This window comes from Vulpes lagopus, chromosome 4 (genome assembly GCF_018345385.1).
Source record: "Vulpes lagopus strain Blue_001 chromosome 4, ASM1834538v1, whole genome shotgun sequence".
In the NCBI taxonomy this organism is placed as follows: Eukaryota; Metazoa; Chordata; class Mammalia; order Carnivora; family Canidae; genus Vulpes; species Vulpes lagopus.
In genome coordinates, this window is record NC_054827.1 from 105,280,179 (window position 1) to 105,303,619 (window position 23,441).

The following is a 23,441-nucleotide window of genomic DNA, read 5'->3' on the forward strand; positions in this document are numbered from 1 at the left end:
ACCACAATGGGATAAAATACACCTCTGTGACATGATTCAATTTCACTTATTGCTATTTTAAGTATGGCTTTTATTTTCTTAGAGGTGGTGGTTGCTAGGGCAGAAGTCGGATGGATGGTGGGTATTCTAAAGCACAATGGGATGGAATAACATCCTCCCCCCCCCCCAAAAAAAAATCCTACTGTTTTCTCTAAACTATTTTGCTCTCAGAGGTAAAAGAATCAGCTTATAGGCAGGACTGCCTTATTTCTTGACATGAGATGTATTAGCTTCAGTGCCTCAGCTTGTACAGGAGGAAACACTCATGGTGAATGCACCTGCCCTTCAGTTGCCAAAGAAGAGCCCGGATGATACAATAGCTCTCTACCAACCCAATTTCTCTGGTGGTTCATGACATATTTTTTCCTGTTATCCTCTGTCTGCTTCAATCCCTACGCTCAATCTAATGAGTTTGTAAAAGGACACTTCCTAAATCGAATTGCCTAAAACCATGTGCTGTCATCTTTTTGCAAGGATAAACAAAACATTCAAATTGCTCATGACTTTTAAGCACGTAAAAGCTAGACAAATTATGAAAATTTTACATTCTAGAGTGCAAAATTATCTCTGGAGCACACTCTTCTATTTTATTTTATTCTTTTGGAGCTAAGGTTCTTTTTTTTTTTTTTTAAGCATTTAATATCCAATTGTGTGTGTGTTTTTTTATCCTGCACAGACCATCTAAAGTGCATCGTGTCCTCCTACACCCCCCGCCCCCCAATTTTTTGAAACCTATTTTCAATGATTTTAATGTTGCCGAGACGAGAGCCTGCAACTAACTGTTGAGGTCTGATTTCGTATTGCTGCCCGGAGAGCCAGCGGGGCCTCGGCCACACGAACGGCAAACAGGACGTCAAAACTGTTTGCAGTTTGGAAGGGGAGGCTCGGGGATTGTTCCGATGGCGAAATGATTCGTCAAACAGCAGAGTCCCAAATTGCGCGGGGTTCCTCGCCCTCCACTTTCCCACCGTGCGTTTTCCTTCCTCCCACGGAGATATGATAGAAACTCATCTTCAGGACCTAAACACTGCGAGCCGGGTCCTTTTGTGCAGGCGCCTCGCTCTCCCCGCCCAGTGCCCGCGCCGCGCGCTGCGGTCCACACCCGGGCCCCCCGCGGCTCGGACCCGGGCGGCCAGACAGGCCATCCATCACCCGCCCCGCTCCCGCCGAGCGCCGCCGCCGCGGCCAATCGGGCGGCAGGTGGGGCGCACCTGCCGGGCGGCCGCCGCCCCCGCCGCCCCCGCCGCCCCCGCGCCGCGCCGCCCCCCGCCCCCGGCCGCGCCCTGGCAGCCCGCGCGTTCTCCGAGGCCAGAACCCGCCAGGTAGGTCCGGGTGACGGGGCCCGGCGTGGGGCGGGGGTGAGCGGGGCGGGGATCGCCTTCTCCCCTCAGGCACGCGCCCGCTCGGATTGGTCTGCGGTCCGCGTGTGCGGACACACGCGCCCTCCCTGGGGTTCGTCTCTGAGCAAAGTGGAAGGATGACGACGCTTACCTTTGCAAGGGAGGAGTGCGTGCGAACACATCTGAGTGCTCGGATTCCTTGCCTCGGGTCTGCTCCCTTTGCACAGCACGGACTCGCGATGGGTTTGGCAGCCAAGTCTGAATTCGGCATTGGCCCATGCAGACTTCAAGCAGAATTTCCCCCCACCGCACCCCAACACCTACCTAACCCCCCACCCCAGACCGAAGTGCACAGTGTTAGCACAACGCTGATAACCTGTCTCCATAGGATGCACAAACTACTCCAAGCAAAAGCCTCACCTGGATCTCAAGGGTGGTAAAAAACAAAACAAAAACAAAAACTTGTAAGAATTCCAAAAAGAAAAAAAAAAAAGAAGAAAAAAGAAAGAAAGGAGCAGAACCTCAAACCACAGGGAAGCTTTAATTTTCCAGATAGGTCAACTAACTGTAGTGCAATCACCTTGCCTTTAAGGGTGTGGCTGAGTTCCTCGGCTCTTCTGAGGAGGAGGCTACAATGAGTCCTGCTAACATGTTATGGATTCTTATAACTGGACTCCACAACTCCTTTTGGTGTAAAGGATCCACTACATCTACTTTATCATGTAATTTGAGAACAACTGAGGCCACACCGAATCCCCACCCCTCCCCCTTGTGTTCCACCAGTGTGGCTGTCTATGTAGATGTCAGTTGTGTCCAGGCAAGGCCTTGGGAGGACTGGAGGAGGGGTCCAGACAGCCCTGCCAATGGCTTCCAGGTTTTCCAGAAAAGCAGGTGTCTAACAAAATAAAAATAAAAATAAATAATGGCAAGCACAGCAGTAAGCATCACCCCAGCCCTCCACCCCTGGCTTCCTTCTGAATCATAAATCACAAAAGAGAGATCAATGACCCCAGTTTTCCTGCCTTTAACAACTGGAACTGATAATGCCAAAAAGGAAGAGAAACAAACATGTGAGCCATATTGCTGCCAGAGGAGGGGTACATATGGGAAGGTCCAGGTTTCTCATCTGTTTGAGAACTGCCCTGGCTAAGAAGGGTCTCAGATCCTCAAAGCCAGTGGTTCTCAAACCTGGCTTCACATGAGACCCACACCTGGGTTGGTGGGTTTTTTTTTTTTTTTCTTTTTTCGTTTTTCTTTTTCTTCTTCTTTTTTTTTTTTTTAAAGAAAATACCAATGCCTAGAGCCACATTCTGATTCTCTTGGTCTGGGGTGTGGTCGGACTAGAAGTGCTTTAGAAAACCACCCTTGTCATTGGCATGCACGGCCCTCCAGCTGCACATTCCATTTCTGTTCTGTTTCATGGGATACATGGATAGGATTCACGGGATAGGATTCAGTTCTGTTTCATGGGATCCAACCGCCCCCCGTTCCTCTCCTCCATCAAATACACGCAGCCCACACTGAGGTGACAGTCTCTCTTTCTGTGCCATCCATCACTTACTCTTATTAACATTCTGGTCTGTTTATTCCAGGTGTTAGAAATTGATCACTTCTTATTTTAACACCTTGATAGCAAGGGTTTGTTTGTTTGTTTTTGTATTAATGCATCTATGTTTTCATTATTATTTAAAGTACCGGCTGGGGAGGGGCAGGTGGAGAGCAAGTGATACGAGGAATTTTGCTTGCTGGGGAATTCTGAAGTCTCAAATATTTTTTCTCAGAACTTGGAGAAGTTCCCCCCCTCCTCGGTGGCTTTTGTTCATCAGCTCCAGGCCCACCTGAGCCACCTCACAGTAGCCTACTCAGGTCTGGCTACGCATTTTGTATGAGCGGAGCATTCTTACTGTTCACCAAAGTGGAACCGGAATCTCTCTTTCCCTGGGTTTTTTCTCGCTCTCCGTGGCCAGCAGTGCCGCATTTCTGGATTATGTTGTACACTTTTCCTTGAGAGATAGATGATCTGTTCTTTGATTAGACATCCTGACCTTTTACGGGTGTTGATCATTGATCTTGATCTGGGCTGGGTAGAAAGCTCTTGACTCTGAAAAGTTACTCTGTTGCCAACACCACGGGGAAATTCAATTTCTGCCTGCTCCCAGCCAGGGACTCCTCCTCAATTAGGATTTCTCTTGTTATGATTTTACTTTTATTAAGCAAGCTGCAGCCTCTGTTTTTCCAGCCCTAGCTTTTAGTTACAGTAATCAATTTTTTTTTTTCAGTGTAACTGGCTGTAATTGTTGGCTTGGGTATTGAGCTTTCATAGGCTTAGACATAGTGTGTTCCCATGAAGGGTCTTCTCCATACCTCGCAGACAGATGGGTAATAATAGCATACATTAATACCTCCACATTGGTTTATGTGTGTTTGACCACAGTGCAAGCATAATTATTTTTGCCCAGTAAAAGCTATTAGAGATCTATTTGGTAGGTTTTACGATCAATAGCTCCTGTGATATTTGTGTAGCAGCCACAGAATAATCAATTGAAGGTCTTATAAAGTAAATTACCATCCTCCTATAATGATTCTTTTTTCTAGATGAGAATTGGGTTTTATTATTTCATCAGGAGCCTCTCGGCGACGCATGCTCTGTCTGTTGGAGAAAGAGAGATATAAAAGTTGCGAGCGTGTTTTGAACATAGTATTAATATCCATTACTTGAATTTATGTTATTGGATTATTGAATTAGTGGATTCACACTGGAATTCCTTCAAAACCCTTTCTTATGTACTCAGTGACACAGTTAATAACAGTCGGGAGCAAATGGACGTCTTTTGCTGCATGGTGGAGTGAGTCACTTTGCAAAAGTCAATCTTTGTAGCTGTCTCTTTAAAGCAAATTTAGAGTTGGTTAAATGTGTTATATTGACAGTGTGACCGAGCTTCTCTCTTCAAACCCTTTTGGAGAGTGACTGGTGAACTAAGCAGGAGACCAAGTCGGGAGTGCTGCATACTAATGCACTGTCCACCAGTAGCTCAAGGTGAAATTGGGGGTGAGGTGGAGTTGAGGAGGGGCTATGCCCCTGCTTTCCAGGGGCAGTGGGGGAGGTGTGTGGAGAGGGGGGGATCTCCTCACCCGAGATGCCTAACCTGGATTTCAGACTTGCAGGGCGAGCCAGAGCGATGCCTATGTCTCTATAAAAGATTACAATTTGCCAATGGGAGGCATGCAATCCCCCAACTGTCTTAAAGGGACCCATTTTCAGAGTTTAGCCTTTCTTTTTGTGGGTGCAATCAGTTGTGCACTGAAAAACTGCAGCCACAGTTGGATAACTGCAGGCACAACGGGCCACGAGAGGCCTCTTTGCTCCAAATTTTGTACCTGCAACTAATTGCACTTACAGAAAATGGGAGTGTGGTAGGAGCTTTTTTAAAAATTGGGGCCAGTAAATTCTCCATGGAGGAAAGAGGCAAGGAGGGAGACAATTACTCACTTTCTTAAAGACAAAGGCAAATAGAGCTATCCTTTGCCTCGCATGTTCCGTTGAGTCTGTGGGGCATGGCTTGGGAGCCAAATGCCAGGTACCACAAGTACCCTGATCATTTGAGATGCCGCCTGGCAATCGGTAACACTTTGCAAATGAACAGGAAACAATATGTTGAAAAGTACAATAGAAAAGATATGGGTGAGTTTCAGAACACAAGTTGGGTGATGTTGCATTAATGAAGAGTTTCAGAATCAATGGCAAAAGGCATTTTCTTTCCTTTAAAGCAGTGGCTGTTATAGTTGTAACTTCTTATTTGTTTTGGAGGGTCAGTTAATGTGGAAGTTAAGATAGTGGTGCCTCTAGAGAGTAATAAAATGGAAAATCAGGGAATTATATATATATATTTATATTTATATATTTTTTATTTATATATATATTTATATATGTATTTCAACATATATATGCTTACGTATTTATACATATAGAAATACATTTCTACAAATTATATGTCTGCTTTATATACACACACACTTATACATGTATTATACATGAGTGTATGCATGCATATACATTTTATTTACTTTTTTTTTTTTTTTAAATTTTATTCATTTATGATAATCACAGAGAGAGAGAGAGGGAGAGAGAGAGGCAGAGACACAGGCAGAGGGAGAAGCAGGCTCCATGCACCGGGAGCCCGACGTGGGATTCGATCCCGGATCTCCAGGATCGTGCCCTGGGCCAAAGGCAGGCGCCAAACCGCTGCGCCACCCAGGGATCCCTTTTATTTACTTTTTTATGAGCTTAAGGAAAGAACAGTCTGGGGGTCGCCTGGCTGGCTCAGACAGTAGTACATGTGGCTCTTAATCTCGGGGTCCTGAGTTCAAGGCCCACATTGGGTGTGGAGCCTAGTTAAAAAAAAAAAATAGAAAGGACAATCTGTGGCCTCAGTCATCCCCTAGTCCCTATGGCGGAACCTCTGTCTAGAGGGGCTTGTGGAGCTATGTTACATTCATTCTTTTTTTTTTAAGATTTATTTATTTATTTATTCATGAGAGTGGGAGGGACATAGGCAGAGGGAGAAGCAGGCTCCCTGTGGGGAGCCTGATGCTGAACTCAATCCCAGGACCCCAGGACCATGACCTGAACCAAAGGCAGGAGCTCAACCACTGAGCCACCCAGTGCCCCTGTCATACTCATTCTACCATCTGATTGAGTACAGTATGGTGACAAGCAGGCTGAATTTGAAACCAAGAACTGGTTTTCCAGCTTTTGCAGATGACCATTAATTCAGCCCCTGTTCTGGAAATTAGAAATCAAATGCAAAATGAGACTGGAAATTTGAGATATTGTTCTTGCAGAAGTAATGATGACATATGATTATATTCAGTGATACATTTAATAACCGAACAAAACAGGAGCATGTCTTGGTTCCTGGGAAATTGATGAGGACTCAGGAGAGTAGGAGGAGTTAAAAAAAAGGAAAAAAAGTCCAAGATACCGTGGTAGACTGAACTCTGGAATAAGACACTTAAGGGCCAGGGAAAAGAAAATTAGGAGCCAAGAATTGGCCCCTGCCCTTCCAATTTCCTTGCTGTCTCCATATCACAACTCCTGTAAAGCAAGTTTTGAGTTGTGGGTAATTTCTCCCACAGAATACTGCTAAAGGAATGATTCAATGCTTCCACAAGTTTACTTTAAAAATTGGCTTGTAATGGAAATATAAATGTAAAATTCGACAATGTATTGGCATTTGGTTTCATCTAGATCTATAGGCCTGGGAATCTAGTCTCCAGGGAAAATGCTTTCAAGAGGAAAAGTGTCCCTGGAAATACAAAAGTACCCTTAACCAACTTCTTAAGGACTGCCTCCTCCAACCCTGCTACAGGTTGGGAACATTCGAGATTGTGGCGATGCCTCTTCATTTTCCCCATCTTTCTTTTCATGGTATGTTAAAACATGAAGTTTCCCCCATGGTCCCTTGAAGGGACAAACCTTTGGTTTCACATTTCAAAAGGGGACAGAGAACTTGGCAAAAAATCAGGCAAGGAGTACACAGTGCAGGACCTTTCTTGTTCAAAGGTAACAAGTAATAATTTGAAAAATGGACTCTAATGATGAACAATTTCATGTATATAGGAAAACATCCTGCGAACCCTGAAAGTTAAAAAATTTTTAAGAATCAACAAAGAGAAGCTACACAATAACAGTTATTTTGAGCAAGAGGTACTCTAGGCAAATGAGGTATTACATAAATAAAGAGCTGTGATTGAAACTTATTGATGATCATTATGGTGATGAACATTGTGATTACTTCCTTCCAAGTTTTTGTAACACCTTTGCATTCTTTAGCCTCTAGAGAGGTTGCCTTGGCCAAACCCGGACGTTGGATTAACTCAACCATCTTCCTTCCCCATTTCTGTCCCAGTAGCTTCACTTTGCTAGTATGGTCTGACCTTCGCTAACCTTGGTTCCTTTTAAGAATAATATCCCAAGCTTCCCATGGGCTCTTACCACTGCTCTGTAGCTCCAGCCAATTTCCCCACTATGTTGGATCTCCATGACAATAAAACATCCCACACTTTACCTCTCTCCTGGAACTTCCACTTTAAGCCAACTTTGCTACAAATGTCACCTGGACAATAAATGCCATTAGTTGGGAATCCCTCATCTTTTATATAATTTCGAATATTAAAATTTCCCTGCAACGGCCCTGGCTTACCTTTTTCCTTAAAAACTACAACTGGTGAAAGAAGCCTTCTGCCTTCAAAAGGCCAGCTCTTTTGCTTAGGCTCTGAATCCTGTCTTCTCATCTTTCTCAAGGATTTTGTGGGCTTTGGTCCATTGCCCTACTGTAGCCAAGCCTCATTTACTGGATCAGTTCACAGACTAAACAGTACAAACACCAAACAGAAAGGAGACACACAAACAAAACTCAGACCCTATTTCTGGTAAAGGATGATAATTGATCTCCAATGACCATCATTCCTTTATCCCTTGATTGAAGAACCCATGTATTTAGCTGAGTCCACAACACCCAGAAGAGACAATGTTGTCTAGCTTCTCTTGCACCTAGCTGTGGCCATGTGACTGAGTTAGCAGATGCAGTACCTCAACATCTTGGAAGTATCCTCAAAATGGGAGGACCTGAGCTTGTCATCATTCCCTCTCATGTTTGTGTTGACATAGCTGTAAGGTCAAAGGATCTGCGGGGCCCTTGTGTTTGGGGAGCCACCACAACAGCCCAAAACTTCTTTCTGCTTAACATAATGGGGAGAAAAATAGACATCTATCAAGTTGTTGTTGGGTTTTCTATCATTTGGAGTCCAAACAAATCCTAGCTGATCTGCTGGAATTCCCTTGATCCCTCATTTCCGTAAAAGTATTGCCACATCTTCATCTTCCTTCCATGTCCAAGTATTTTGAGTCATCCACATACACAGCCTCTATATCCTCACTCCTTTCAGCTGATTCCAGTGTGGCTCCTATCATCATACCTATAAGAAATTGCTTTAGTTGAGCTCAGGGTGTCCATTGTGCCAATCCACATTATAACCGATGGTGTCCTCTCTCACTGTCTCAAGTCTCTTTTTTCTAAGATTCTGTGACATCACGCTCTTTTGTGTTTTCTTTGGCCTCACAGGTCACTACCCTTGGGCCTCTTTTGCGAACCTACATTTCATTTGCCTTCTCCAGCACTACTCCTTTGGTTTCAGAGATATTTTAACTCAACATGTCCAGGATGGAACTCCTGATCTCCTACTGCCCAAACCTGTTCCTACTTCAATCTTCCTCATCTAAGCAAATTGTAAATTAGTAAATTTTCTAACTGGAATATGGAAGTCCTCTTTGATTCCTCTTTCTACCTCACTCTTCAAAACCCAAACCTCAAAGCCATTGTGGTGGAGTCTGTCTCATGTATCAACACCATATGCATCTACTTCTGTCTATCCTTCTGTCTGTCCTTTTGCCGCCCTCATATAAGACATCATCATCTCTCTCCTGAGCTATGGAACAGCATCTGATCTGATTTTCCCCACCTTCACTAATGCCCTGATTCAAGCTCTGCAGTGGATTGATATTATGTTGAGAATAGAATCTCAGATAGTTACTATGGAGCATATGACCCTATACAACATTGTTCCCTCCCACATGGGCTTCTCCTCAGTTCCTCAGAAAGGCCGAAGATTTCCCATCCCAGGACCTTTGTGCACACTAATCCTTCTCATTCATAGTCTCTTTCATCTGGGGTTCTTGTGGTTGGCTCTTTCTTACCTTTCTGATTTCTCCTTAAGTGTTATTGCCTGAGCAAAATATTCATCGGCCACCTGATTTAAGGCGACATATACATAGACACACTGATCCTTTATCACACCCCCTCTTTAATTCCTTTAGAGCAATAATTTTTCATTATCAAATAAGAATTTCTGGGATTTATTGGCCCAATTAGTTCTTAAAGATTTTTTAAAATTGTGCTATGAGGTATAACTTATATACCATGAAATTTCTCTGTTTTAAGTGTACATTCAATATTTTATACTTTAAGCCTAAAGAGTTGTACAGCCATTGCCACAGTTCAATTTCAGAACATTTCTTTCTTGCCTTTTGAGAGTCACTCCTCATTTCCATCCCAGGCCCAAGCAACCACTAATGTACTTTCCATCTCTGTAGACTTGCCTTTTGAGGACATTTCATATAAATGAATACATTTAAAATGTGGTCTATATACAAAAGACCATTTAGCATTGTGTTTTCAAGATCCATCTTTATGTGTTATAACACACACTAGTATTTCATTCCTTTTTATTGCCAAATAATATTTCATTGTGTGGGAATGCCATAGTTTGTTTTCCTGTTCACCAGTTTTTATTTACTTACATTGTTACCATTATGACTATTCCTTATTATTTTTAATGAAACATTTAAAAACTTGTTAACTTTGTCTCCTCCTAAGGCTTCAAGTTTGACATCAGTGAGCGACTGCCTGCTTTTTTATCAATATGTGCCTCCTACCTAGCAAATTCCTGCTACAGAGTAGATGCTCAGAATGTATTTGTTAAATGAATGAATGAGAATGAACTCCATATTAATTTCCAAGGCTCTTAAGGATTATAGACCAGAGGTGCCAGGGTGGCTCAGTTGGTTAAGCATCTACCTCTTGCTTTTAACTCAGGTCATAATCTCAGGGCCATGGGTTTGAGCCCATGTCAGGCTCCACACTTAGCACAGAGTCTGCTTGTCCCTCTCCCCCTTCTCCTCCCTCTGCTCTCCTTCTATCTCAAAATAAATAAATAAAATCCTTAAAAAAAGAAGATCACACACGATTCAGATGATTGTAGAAGAGAGGAGAAAGGTGATATTCCAATTTTTGGATGACATCACCTCTGGGCGACATAATCTCCCAAATCTTCCTCTGTTTCTCCTTGTTGTACTTCTTCAGGATATAATAGTCTGGGATGGATGGAGCTCACCTGGCCTCAGGGTAGTTTGCAGTACGTCCATCTCTGACTCTGGAAAGTCTTGGAGCCTTGCAAAAAAAATATGTAACGTTACTGTACATTTATCTGGAGCTCAGGAAGTGAATCTTGGAGGCTGTCAGGAAATGTCTCCCATATAGTGAAATCAGACTGCATGACTGGGAAAATGCACCTGAATAGAAAATTCAGGAACAGGTTTTAAATAGAGGTGTGTGTGAATCTTGCCAGACCTAGAATCCTGTTTTAGGCTTGAGTCCAAGTAGCTTACTTCAGCATGTAGCAGACAGGATCAAGCGAACTCTGTTTCCTGCTACCACTAGGGAGACTTAACTCCCAGAAACAAGCAGAGTTCCCAGCAAAGTGGTTCCGTACCACCCCACAAAGAGGTGAAAACTAGCCAAGATTGTGAAGATGCTATGTATCTGTTTCATTGAAACAAGGATAGTCTAAACCTCCTGCAAGCAGTGACCTGGGTGTCAACTTTTGTAAAGAATTGCAATCTCCATTGCTTCTTTATGAAACAGTTAAATAAAATTAGAGAATCTGTGAACTTACCATCAGGAGCTGCAGATCCACTGAGAGAGCTGTGGTGATTGTATCCTGCTCCTCAGGGAAGAAGAGAGTCAAGGAAAAAAGAGGCTGAGCAAAGCAGGCAAAATACATGGGCCTTTGAGAAGCCAAAATGAGGCACATGAGGCCAATCTAGCAAAGGCCTAGAAGGGTCTAGGGTCTCAATAGCCAAGAGGCTCAAAGAGGGAGGGCTGAGCAATTTTCTTCCCATGTGGACAGAACAGATTCAATTTTACTCAATAATTTAAGCCAAACTCTAAAAAGATTGTGGCAAATAAATAACCCTCCCCCAAACATTCTATGTTTGTTGGAGGAAAACAAAACAAAGTGACCTCAAACCATGCAAATGAACTGAGTTTTGCAAGTGCGATTAGAAAAGCTTTTGATGAGTGGGTCTTATAATGTGTTGGCTGGGAACCTGCCTGTTTCAACAGAGCAGAAACAGGAATGGAGAACAACAGAGAAGGTTTTCCTAGAGCCAAAGGTGCCAGCAGGATGATTTTCCATGGGTTGCACGGTTCAGGCAACTAGAAGGACATGAAGTGTCCCAGGATGAGCTGGATGAGCTGGTGAGAAATTCCTGAGAAATAAGGAGGGGCCACTTAGCATTTATCACAGCAGCCAGAGAGAGAGAGAGAGAGAGAGAGAGAGAGGAACTTTGAAAAAGAGGTCCAGGGAAGAATACAGTTGAAGGAGTAACTAGAATTACCAGGATCATTAAAAAAAAAAAAAAATAGAATTACCGGGATCAGGTGAGTTTAGTTGTGGAGAAAAGAATTCTGACCTGGAAACCAAGAGGGGTTATTGACCAGAAAGCTGTGAGCAAACCCAAAGGCTATGGCTAAATAAATATTACCACGTTTTACAAATAAATTTGAGGATCCAGAACCCAATGTGCCTTTTTTTTTAAAAGTATGGTCTCACACTAGTTCACAGAATAAGACTCAGCACCCATAACCCATCCCTCAAATATGCTCACTGCCTGCCATCTCCCCAGCTACTGTTGCATAAATCTTTTTCCTCTACATTTCCCAACTCTCCTTCCCCTCCAGTCCTTTCTGGTTTTCTTCTAGAAGAGAAAGAAAGTATAAGAACTTTGATTCAAAATGTCATGTGTATAGTAACCCTCACTCTTATGAAGTCATGGAAAAAGATAAAAAATAACACTATTGAGACTCCTCGGTGGCTCAGCAGTTAAGCATCTGCCTTTGGCTCAGGGCGTGATCCTGGAGTTCTGGGATTGAGTCCCACCTTGGGCTCCTTGCAGGAAGCCTGCTTCTCCCTCTGCTTGTATCTCTGCCATTCTCTCTCCACCCCCCCATGTCTCTCATGAATAAATAAATAAAATCTTTTAAAAAAAAATTAACACTATCATTGACAGACAACTTTTAGCAAAATTGAGAACAATTCTCACTAATTGGAGGTTGGCCAGAAAAGGTAAATCGATTCATCATCACCCATGCAATGCCATCAGGATGAATGTAAGCTTAAAGATTCTTTCTTTGCACCTCCCTTCCCCCTCACAACCCCCCCCACACACACACACCCACTGCCTCCCATGAGAACCATCATTTAGGTTCTCTAGCAATATGATATGTAGCTACAGATTTTTTTTGAGGATCTCAGAATTCAGTTTCTCCCTGCTATCTCCTGTTGATGAATACATAACTTTTTAACATTGGTAGGCATTCTCTAATTTCCAGAAAAATATAAAGAGACACCAGTGTTGTGTATGTGTAATGGAGAGCTACGGATCCTAAGGTGGGGCAGGGCCATAACAAGTGTCATCGTTGGATATGTGGGATGTACCAGAGGAGTCCTTTAAGGGATGGCAGATTCTAGAGTTTTTTTGATAAACCACATATACAGGCAGTAGGATTTGGATCAGATATAATTTTTGCCTAGCATAGTCACTGGAATTAAATACTGGGAATTGGGGTAGGTCAGGTGGCATGGAACAGGCAACAGCTGAAGCTCTCAGAAGAGATTTTCAAGCAGCACCCAAGTGGACTGTGAGTGGCGTTCAGAGGGCTCCACTTAACACAAGTTCTGGATGGAGGGCACGTTGGTTCAACATTGGCGCGGAGAGGAAACAGCACCAACAATGACTTGAAGAACCAAGATAATTTCACTACGGAAGCAATAAATAAACAGCATGTAGTCTCCTGCCAGAACCAGAAAAAAAAAAAAAAATCCAAGGAACAGTTTGATTTCATTGGCAAAATGCAAAAGAATGGGTGTAGGAACACTCACTCTTCTCCAGCATGCTTCTTCTTTAGTTTGTTTCATCCTGGTACCACACTTTGATACCAGCTATGTAGGCTTTTCCTCACCCCAAGCAATTCTCTGTGGCACCTGTTATGTGTCCTACAATGTAACTCAATTTCAACACTGTCTACCTGGAGATAGTGTCAGATCCCACAGGTGAAAGGCTATGAGACTGCCCCACCCCCACTTCCGATGCCATTCGAAGGCCAGGTTAGCACCTGTGCTTCTCAGCAATCAGCTATAAGTCACAGGTTCCCATGAACCCCTCCTTGGATTCAAATCATTGGCTAGCATGGGCCACAGAACTCAGGAAAGCAGTTTACTTACTGTCTGTTTATTCTGAAAAGATATGAAATAGCATACAGGCTTACTTTCTGGCAACCATCCTCATGGACTTCCAGCAACCTGGAAGGGAGGATTACAAGAAATAGGCTAGCATGCATTTGTACACTTGCCAGTGACTGGGATAATCAATCACATATGAACTTTCCTGTAGTAGACTGAATAATGGTCCCCCAAAAGATGTCCATGTCCTAAACTACAAACTTGTAAATATGGCATTGTTATGTGGCAAAAGGTAACCTTGAAAATGTGATTCAGGTTTTTGAGATGAGGAGATTATCCTAGATGTCCAATGTAATCACAAGGGTCCTTATATGAGGAGGCAGGAGGGTCGGGCTCAGAGAAAGGGGTGAGGTTGCAGTATTGGGGGCGGTCATGAGTCAATGAATGTAAGTGGTGTCTAGAAGCTGTAGAAAGCAAGGAAACATATATTCCCCATAAAGCCTCTAGAAGCAACCTAGCCCAGCCAATTGGTATTAGACTTCTGGTCTTCAAAACTATAAGATAATAAATGTATTTTTATAAAGGTTTCATCTATCCATTTGACAGATAGTGAGCACAAGCAGGCAGAGCAGAAGGCAAGGGAGAAGGAGAAGCAGGCTCCCTACTGAGCAGAGAGCCCCATGGGGCTCAATCCCAGGACCCCAGGATCATGACCTGAGCCGAACATAGATGCTTAAGTGACTAAGCCACTCAAGCACCCCAATAAATGTGTTGTTGTAAGCCCCTAAATTTGTTATAGCAGCAATAGGAAACTAATACGTATCTTAAGGAATGTTCCTGGAGATAATAACAACACGTATTTTGGCATCTGGGGAGATAGAAACCGTGTGAGAGAAATTAAGCCAACTTACAAAGATATTTCCAACTTGGAGCCCTGTATAATATCAGAACTGTGATGTATCATACCAGTGATACAAAATAAACCTAGAATATAATTGTTTCACTAGAGCAAGTATGGACAGTAGTAAGGGGCAGAAATCATGTTGAAAAATGGAAAACCTACAAAAAATATCAAGAACGAACTACAGACACTGCAATAAATACTCAAGGGAAAATGAAGTAAAAATGTGGAAGAAATTGATAGTAAAACAGAAATTCGTAAGAGTTTGGAGGAAGAAGACCGAACAGCTGGAACAGAAACAATTTTCAAAGACAAAATTAAAGAAAACCGTACTGTGTTACAAAAACTGAAATAGACACAGCAAATAGTCTCATAGCAGAATAAGCAACTTCCATGAAAAAAATAACAGGCTGGCATGATAATTAAATTATGGAAGTCCGTATCATATCGGCATATGGTAATAAAAAGAAAAAAATTTTTAAAAAAGACCGATAAAATAATACAAAACAGGCTGACCTCAGACTTTTCTGCTGAAAACAATAAAGGTAGTAAAAAAGCATCTCCTCAGTCTGAAGGGGATTCGACTGTGACTCACAGTATCGTCACTAGCCAATATTTCTCTGCTATGGAAAGGCTTCATAGGTACATTTTCAAATAATATGAAAATTGATCATCCATGTATCATGATTTTTGAAAACAAATTCACACTTAGATACTGGCCAACTGAGAGACGAATCAAAATGATAAAATCAGGAATGAGAATTTTGTGGCATCATACAGCCCCATCTTCACTTTCGCAAATTGTATTCTGATTTTAGAAATACAAATTAGGAAGCCAGTTTAGAGGATGATTATGTGTTGAGAAGCATATCCTGCCACCAGAGGCAAGTACGGTCCTGTGTTGCTGTCTTCAGCTATTCCTCTCCAAGACTCCTTCCTGGAACTGGGGAATGATGTGCGACATAACTCAGCTGCTTGTGTTTGATTGTGACTTTGAATAATAACTAATGACCTTATGTTTCACCCCTTGTTACAGGTGACCCTACTCTTACATTTTGAGTACGTGATGCTGCGCCGTGAACTACCCACTCCTCACTATTTTGCTTCCTAGAACCAGAGATACACAGAACAGCAAAAATGATAATCAGTTAATTCCCAAGGCTATCGCCAAACGAATTTTTTGCATCATCAAAACTCATATTGAATGACCTGAGTCACTGATTTTTCTTTCTAACTGAGCAAAGTATCACAGTAATCATAAGAATAGCAGGTAGTATCTTTCATGAAGCCTCATTTTTTCAGGTTTTTAGTTATTAAAAGCTACTATAATTTGTGTTTTTTAATATGGATTTCTTTGTGTGTATGCCCACATATAAGAAATATGCAATGTGGAAAATATATTTCATTTTTGGTACCATTATATAGTGCTTTTCTTTTTCTTTTCAGCTCGTGAATTCACTTCCCCCTCTCTCTCTGCTCACATCAGCCTACTTCTCCACAGGGAAATAATATGAATTACCCAGTAATAATCTTTCCATATGTCTTCAAGCACATACATTCTTATACAAATATAATCCTATGATCCTCAATCAGTGGATCTAGAGGCGTGTCTGTGTGTGTGCACACGCACGCACACATGCCTGCATGTGATTACTTGTTTCTCCAAAATGAACTATACTTCCTACATGAGGATTTTCCTACTCAACAATTTTTCATGGAATTCCATCTGAGTTATCTACTATGGCTCTATTTCTTTTTCTTTTTAGTGGTTGCATTATAGCCCATGCAATGGGGTTACTGAGCTTGAATCTTTATTCTTGTTTCCTTTACTTATGTTTTTCCTTCTGTTGCCTTCTTTCCTTCCTTCTTTCTTTCTAGCTATGAAGAACGCTATAGCCAACATTCTTATATACATCCCACATACTGCCTGAAAGAGGACAGCTATGATTCTGGGGAGTGTATTCCTGAGAGTGGGGCTGCTGAATGGAAAGATATAGATACTTTTAACCTAAGATTTGTTATCAGATTGCTTTCCTAAAATGCAAAAAGGCTTGACGTTTTTACAAACTGTATATAAATTGTACTCTTTGACACACATTCTTGGCATCAATAGGTGATAGAGACTTTTCTTTCAATTTTGTCAGCTTGGTGAACATAAAATGATACCTTCACTATTTTGTTATTTTCATTTTCCTGCCGCCAAGCCACTTTGACCGTTTTTTACTTTCCCCTGGGGCTTTGTGGACTGGCTCCTCCACTACCTTCTCAGAGCTCATGCTTATTCTTCTGTGGGGCTGTTTTTCTCTGTCTTGACAGTTTGTACAGAGTTGTTAGTATGTATTAGCTATTAACTCTTTTATTACCTTTGTAACACAAGGATGCTTCATTTTAGAAAAAGAGGCAGAAGATGAAAGGATCTGAAGTTCATTCAAAGATGAAAATACTTAAAATATTCTCTCTTGGAAAGACTTGCATTTTAATTGGTATCAAGCCTGAAAAGAAAGAAGATCCTAGGGATACTTCTAATCATCAAGGAAAGGGTATAAATCAAACCTCTCTGTGCTTGATTTGCACTTCTCCCATAGATGTTTAATTGGTTCGCCCTATAGTATATGGATATGCAATGATGCTGAAGTGCTCAGTATGTGTTACATTCAGAACATATATGGAGAAGGGGCAAGAGCAAGATGCTAACAGGAGCAGTGTGTGGAGATTGAAACTTTCAGGTTCTAGGTGACCATGGGAACTTTTGTGGGTTTTGTTGTTGTTGTTGTTGGTTTCTGTTTTTTTTTTTTTTTTCTTTTTAAACTCTGATTTCTTTGTATTGTGGTAAAATCCATATAAAATAAAATTTTTAATGTATAGTTCAGTTCAGTGGCATTAAGTATAGTCATATTATGGTACAATCATCACCAACACCCTTTTCCAGAAATTTTTCATCATCCCAAACTGAAACTCTGTGTCTATTAAACAGACTCCCCATTTTCTCTTCCCCAAACCCTGGCTACCACATTCTGCTTGTGTTCCATTTTACTTCTCTAAGTACTTTGCTTGATTGGAATCATACAGTATCTGTCTTCTTCTTGTGACTCACTTATTTCACTCAGCATCATGACCCCAAAGTTCATCCATGTTGCAGCATGTGACAAAATTTCCTTCCTCTTGAGGCTGAATAATATTTCATTTTATGTGTAGAGCACATTTTGTGTATCCATTCATCCACTGGTGGATACTTGGGTTACTCCTACTTTTTAGTGCTTGTTGTTGGTTTTTTTAAAGATTTTATTTATTTATTCATGAGAGACACACACACACAGAGATAGAGAGATAGAGATAGAGAGAGAGAGAGAGAGAGAGAGAGACAGAGACACAGGCAGAGGGAGAAGCAGGCTCCATGCAGGAAGCCCGATGTGGGACTCGATCCTGGGACAAAGGCAGACGCTTAACTGCTGAGCCACCCAGGCGTCCTCCCTTTTTAGCTCTTGTGATCAAGGTTACCATGAACATGAGTTTACAAATATGTTTTCAAGACCCTGTTTTTATTTTTTTAAAGATTTTTATTTATTTATTTATTCATGAGAGACACACACACACAGAGAGAGAGAGAGAGAGAGAGAGAGAGAGAAGCAGAGACACAGGCTGAGGGAGAAGCAGGCTCCATGCAGGGAGCCTGACGTGGGACTCGATCCTGGGCCTCCAGGATCAGGCCCTGGGCCAAAGGCGGCACTAAACCGCTGAGCCACCTGGGCTTCCCTGTTTTTATTTTTTTTAAGTATATTTCTAGAAGTAGAATCGCTGGATCGTACACTCTTCATTTTTGAAGAACTGCCATACTGTATGACACAGTAGCTAGGCCATTTTACATTAACAGTGTCTAAGCCATTTTACATTAACAGTGTCTAGGATCTTGATTTCTCCAAATCCTCGTCAACACCTTTTTCCCCTTTAGTAGCCATCCTAATGGGTGGAAGTAATGCCCTACTGTAGTTTTGGTTTGCATTTCCCTAATGATGAGGGATATTGAGCACCTTTTTAATGTACTTATTAGTTTTTTGTATATCTTCTTTGGAAGGATCTTTGTCTTGATGTTGGCACAGGCTTGATTCCACAAAAGAAGTTGATATTCAGTTCTAGGCTCAAATTCCTAGAGCATCTAGATAGTCTGGAATAAGTGCTGATGTTTTCTCTTGTATTGTAGAGGCAACAGAGGTAACACTGAGGTAGTGTGGCTTTATCCCACTAACTCACCTAATGAGAAAGGACAAAGACAACAGCAGTGGTCCCTGGGGTAAATGCTCTACTCAATTCCCTCTATCACGTGGCCATAGATCCCTGATTTGGGAACCACTGTGGGCTCTACCACTTGTTGCTTCTATAAACTGGGCAACTTCCATGTGGTGCTCAGCCTATAAAATGGGTCTTGTCTTGCTTTTCTGTAAGATTTGAAAATATTTCTAGAAGCTGTTCATAGGATCAAGCATTGAATGCATATGAGGTCACCTTTAAATGTATTGATAACATTATAGAAATGTGACTGCTTTGACAACTTATCAGAGGAGGTCTAATTTCACTCTGTGAGCTGAAGAGCCCTAAGGAGTAATCATTAAACCCTTTTATTTTTATTTATTATTATTATTATTATTATTATTATTATTATTTATGGTAGTCACACACAGAGAGAGAGAGGCAGAGACATAGGCAGAGGGAGAAGCAGGCTCCATGCACGACCTGAGGCAGACATTCAACCACTGAGCCACCCAGGTGTTCCCTTGGTTTATTTTGTTTTAGTTAAATATAGGACCAGTTGAGGATATCATTTGGATTGATTTTAGAGGAAAAGGAGCTGCCTCAGTGGAAAGAAGAACCCCACTGTCTGAGCAGGCACACAAAGGTTACAAGGTACCTCTTAGATTCTCTTTAATCAGCTAAACCCAGGAAATAAATATCCTACTGCTTTTGATTACCTCCAGTTACATTTTACAGGAAATGTGAATTAGGGAGAGATGATCTGAGGAACAACGGAGTCCCAGTTGGACAGTGACTAATTCCCACACCACACACACTTCACCAGGACACCCACCTCCTGTGAGAAGAACCAGATATATCAATCGTTGCCCCAGTAAGTTCGAAACCAGCCACATTTATTTATGAATCTTTAGACTAGCAACTCGAAGTTTCAGAAAAGTATTTGTCTGGGTTATTAGGCTTTGTTTCATTTTGCCAAGTACAAAGTACTACATTTCAAGGCAGTAGAGGGCTTTGAACAAAGCCTGCAGATTTTCCCATTCGGTGCATTTTAGCATTCTACAAAACATAAGATACATCTTGGCAAACAACTATTCACCAAGAAATTGTGATTTTGTGATTTTAGGCATCTTCAAAATGAGGACAGGTAGAAAGTTAAATTGTTTGATATCAGGGGTGACAGCTGAGAAATTAACCAAGTCTGAATTAACCAGACACTTTTTTTGCAAGGCAGAGCCTCCCTGTGCTTATACTGTCTTCCTTTTGGCATGATATGACTCAAAGTGACAGTCCCTTCTCAAGCTGGCCATCTTGAATGTAAGAAATAAAACACTCAGCAACCCGACAATGGAAGTGAGGTTTCAAAAGGTGGACAGTGTGCTGGTGGGAAGACGTAAACTGGCAGCTTTGCACGACATCCATCAGAAGTCCAGTCTAGTTCCCTCCACTGCTGACCCAAGCCCTAATCTCCCTCCCTCACAAATGGTTTTCCATGGTATGTGCCCCAGTCTGCTGAGTTCCAGCTTTGCTTTTTCTTTTTTTCTTTTTTAAGATTTTATTTATTTATTTGACAGAAAGAGAGAGAGAGAGAGAGAGAGCACAAGAAGGGGGAGTGGCAGGTAGAGGGAGAAGCAGGATCCCTGCTGAACAGAGAGCCTGACATGGAGCTAGATTGGATCCCAGACCCTGAGATCATGACCTGGGCCAAAGGCAGACATTCAACCAACTGAGCCACCCAGGTACCCCCACCCCAGCTTTGCTTTTCAAGGTCTACATTTCCTTTCCTGGTGAGATCAAAGGCCACAGGGAGACCTTGCATGCCTATTATCTACTCCTCTGATTATTTCATTTTATATCAATTTTCCTCATGATTCTTGATAGTAAGCTGTACCTGACAACTTATTCAGCATCCTTTAATGTAAGACACAGAGGACAAGATGAGAAGCACTCCTAAAATGTACCTTCTGAACATCTTTTAGAAAGCTAATATTTTAGGTTAGTCTTATAAAAGACAATATTTGCAATCTGATCTAAGTTGTTGGACTGTAGCCCCCCCCTCTTTTCTCCCTCCTCAGATCATCTCATTACCTAACACCCCACAATATGCACATGCTATGGAGGCAAATGGAAACTCTGTCCAAGAGCAGCTCACCCCCTATTTGTTTTTATAAATCTGATAGGGCATAACTCAGTACAATGTGGAGGGTACATTTTATTTTGCTTGTTACAAATATTCCAGGGAAGGTTTTATACCTAGAAATATGTTTTGAATTTGTTAAATGGCTTGGTTGCTTTTTGGTTTTCTTTTCTTTCTTTTTCTTTTTTCTTTTTTTTTAAACTAAATTGATAGAATTGATTGGTAATTTGGGCATTGAAAATAGGAAGATTCTTTTGACAATTCAATCAAAGTATGTTTAATATTTCTTTAAAGGCTTTTCATTGAGCAAAAAAATACTTTGAGAAAAATGGTCTGATTAAGCATTTTATACAATCAGAAAAGAAAACTTATGCCAGCCAATTCCTGATACCTCATTCCCTCAACCAACTGAAGTGGTAAATTGAGGCAATTATCCCAAACACCTTTCCTTAATTATAGGGATTGTCTAGGTAAGCAAGTTCTAGGCCTAAATTTTTGCAATAATTATCTTAATTTGCACTTTGTTTTGCATGTGAAGACACAGCCTTAGCATCATGGTCACTTATAATTTTGTATCTGAACTATGTAGCTAAACACTTGAAAACAGAAATTCATCCAAAAGATATTTTAATACCAGTGCTAACTTGTTTTTTTTTTTAAGCTCACACTCTTTTATTGTATTTTCCAAATTTCTCATAATGAGCTTGTATTACATTGATAATTTGAAACAAATGAGCATATCAAAAGTTATATTGAAATATAAATACATTGCATTAATTTCCAGCATTTCTCAATGTGTGGTCTGTGATGGGAAACTATCGCAGCCATCTTTGTAAAATACAATCTGTCACAGAGCTCTTCTTGGTAATATGCGGTACCTGACCACTTCCTCTCTTTAAAAACCACACGCGGAGTATTAGGAGCCTTTTTACTTCAATATACTCAAAGATCTGATTCAAAAGTGTAGGGTTGGTTTCTGTGAACAGGATGTTCACTCAAGGCGAGCTTTCTTCCTTCATCTATCCCATGAGACTTGTGCTGTCCACCCTGAAGGCTAAGCTTGGTCTCTTCCTTTTGGCCAACCTCTCATCTCTTTAATGAAACAAGAAAAATAAAAACAAGAACAGTTACTTCAGATTATTGCAGTTAAGGCAGCAATGTCTAGCTTGGTGTTGGCTCTGTTTGTTTATATTACTTAGAGCTCAAAATTAAATATGGAAAATAAAAACTGTTATTCTCATTTGGCCAATAAGGAACACTAAGGTTTACTCAAAGACTATCTTGTACCCCAGGTCGCAGAGCCAAGAAATGCAGACAGAAAATTTGAATCTAGGTCTATCTGACTCCAAACCTATCTGTTTCCTGCGGATCACACAAAATCTATGAAGCCATTGGAACTGTCACCAGAAAGATCCCAATTGGGATCTAAGAGCTTTTCTGCAGTCTCTCAAACCAATAGGCCACATTCTCTTCAATTCCATAAAGTCAATCTGGAACTTACTATCTAAAAACCAGTAATAAAACCTTAAGAGGGCAGCCCAGGTGGCTCAGCGGTTTAGCACCTGTCTTCAGTCCAGGGCGTGATCCTGGAGACCCAGGTTCGAGTCCTATGTCAGGCTCCCTGCATGGAGCCTGCTTCTCTCTCTGCCTGTGTCTCTGCCTCTGTGTGTGTGTGTGTGTGTGTGTGTGTGTGTGTCTCGTGAATAAATAAATAAAATATTTAAAAACAAATAAAAAATAATAAAACCTTAAGATATGATCAGATCAGTGAAAAATGTAAACATTTACAAAGTTCTTCTCTTCCAGAGCTCACTTTGAACTTACTTATGTTGTACTTTACTCTTAAGAAAAGGGAACCAAAACTTAATTATTTACTTTTGGCCAGATCTTACATATCCTTTTTCATATACTTCTCACACGAAACCTGTGAAGTTGGTCTCCACTTCTGAGATTAAGATCAGACAGGTTGAGTAACTTACTCAAGGTTCTTCTTCACAAACAAAGAAGCCACAGGCTGGATTCCAATACAACTCCTTCTGACTCCATAATCCATGCCTCTATTCTCCATAGCATAGTGTTTCTCAACGTTAGTACTACTGATGCTTTGGGCTGGATAATTCTTTGTTGCATGGGTGCATGTGGAAGGGGTGGGGGACTGTCTGAGGATTGTTGGATATTTAATAGCACCCTTCACTTCTAAACACCAGATGCTGTCAGCACCCACTCATCAAATCATGACAACTAAAAATAACTAAAAATGTCTCCAGACATTGCCAAATGTCCTTTTGGGGGCAAAAAACCATCCTCATGTGAGGACCACTGTTCTGGTATTAACCTGTATCCAAATTGATCCACGAAGACAAAACTAGTTAAGTGAGTTGGTCTTTGAAATAGATGATACGATTTTTTTGTTGTCATTGTTCTTAGAGTTGCAGATTCTGGCCAATAAAAACTGGAATTTTAAGAAAACACAACAAGCCCCTCAGTTAACAGTTATACTTAAGTATCTCCTAGAATGACGGAGAAAAATAATAGCTAGAAGATTTCTGATGAGTTAGGTCAAGCAGGATAGGAATTTGTGAAATTTAGTAGTTTCTTCTAGTTATCCAGCCCCAGTGAGGGAAGAGTTTTTCGTATTTGTCCATCTAGATCTTTTTTTTTTTTTTTTTTTTTATGATAGTCACACAGAGAGAGAGAG

General features: G+C 41.3%; 1 protein-coding gene and 1 long non-coding RNA gene across 3 annotated transcripts in view; one reads left to right on the forward strand and one right to left on the reverse strand.

The window, feature by feature from the left end:
* The window catches only part of LOC121488665, a 124,521-nt gene extending 122,254 nt beyond the window's left edge, over window positions 1–2,267 (reverse strand). Inside the window, exon 1 of the long non-coding RNA XR_005987201.1 lies at window positions 1,531–2,267. This is a non-coding gene — a long non-coding RNA (uncharacterized LOC121488665). The remainder of the gene's footprint in view (window positions 1–1,530) is intronic.
* LOC121488664 (atherin-like) overlaps window positions 235–23,441 on the forward strand; it is a 26,635-nt gene continuing 3,428 nt past the window's right edge. The window contains exons 1-2 of one of the 2 annotated variants that reach the window (XR_005987200.1): window positions 2,243–2,253; window positions 2,556–2,557. Coding sequence is in view for 1 of the 2 variants with exons in the window: in XM_041751012.1 (XP_041606946.1) it covers window positions 1,036–1,361 (326 nt within the window). In the remaining variant the exon portion in view is untranslated. Of the gene's footprint in view, window positions 1,362–2,242; window positions 2,254–2,555; window positions 2,558–23,441 lie in introns of those variants that run through there. The other variant, XM_041751012.1, reaches the window with a different exon arrangement.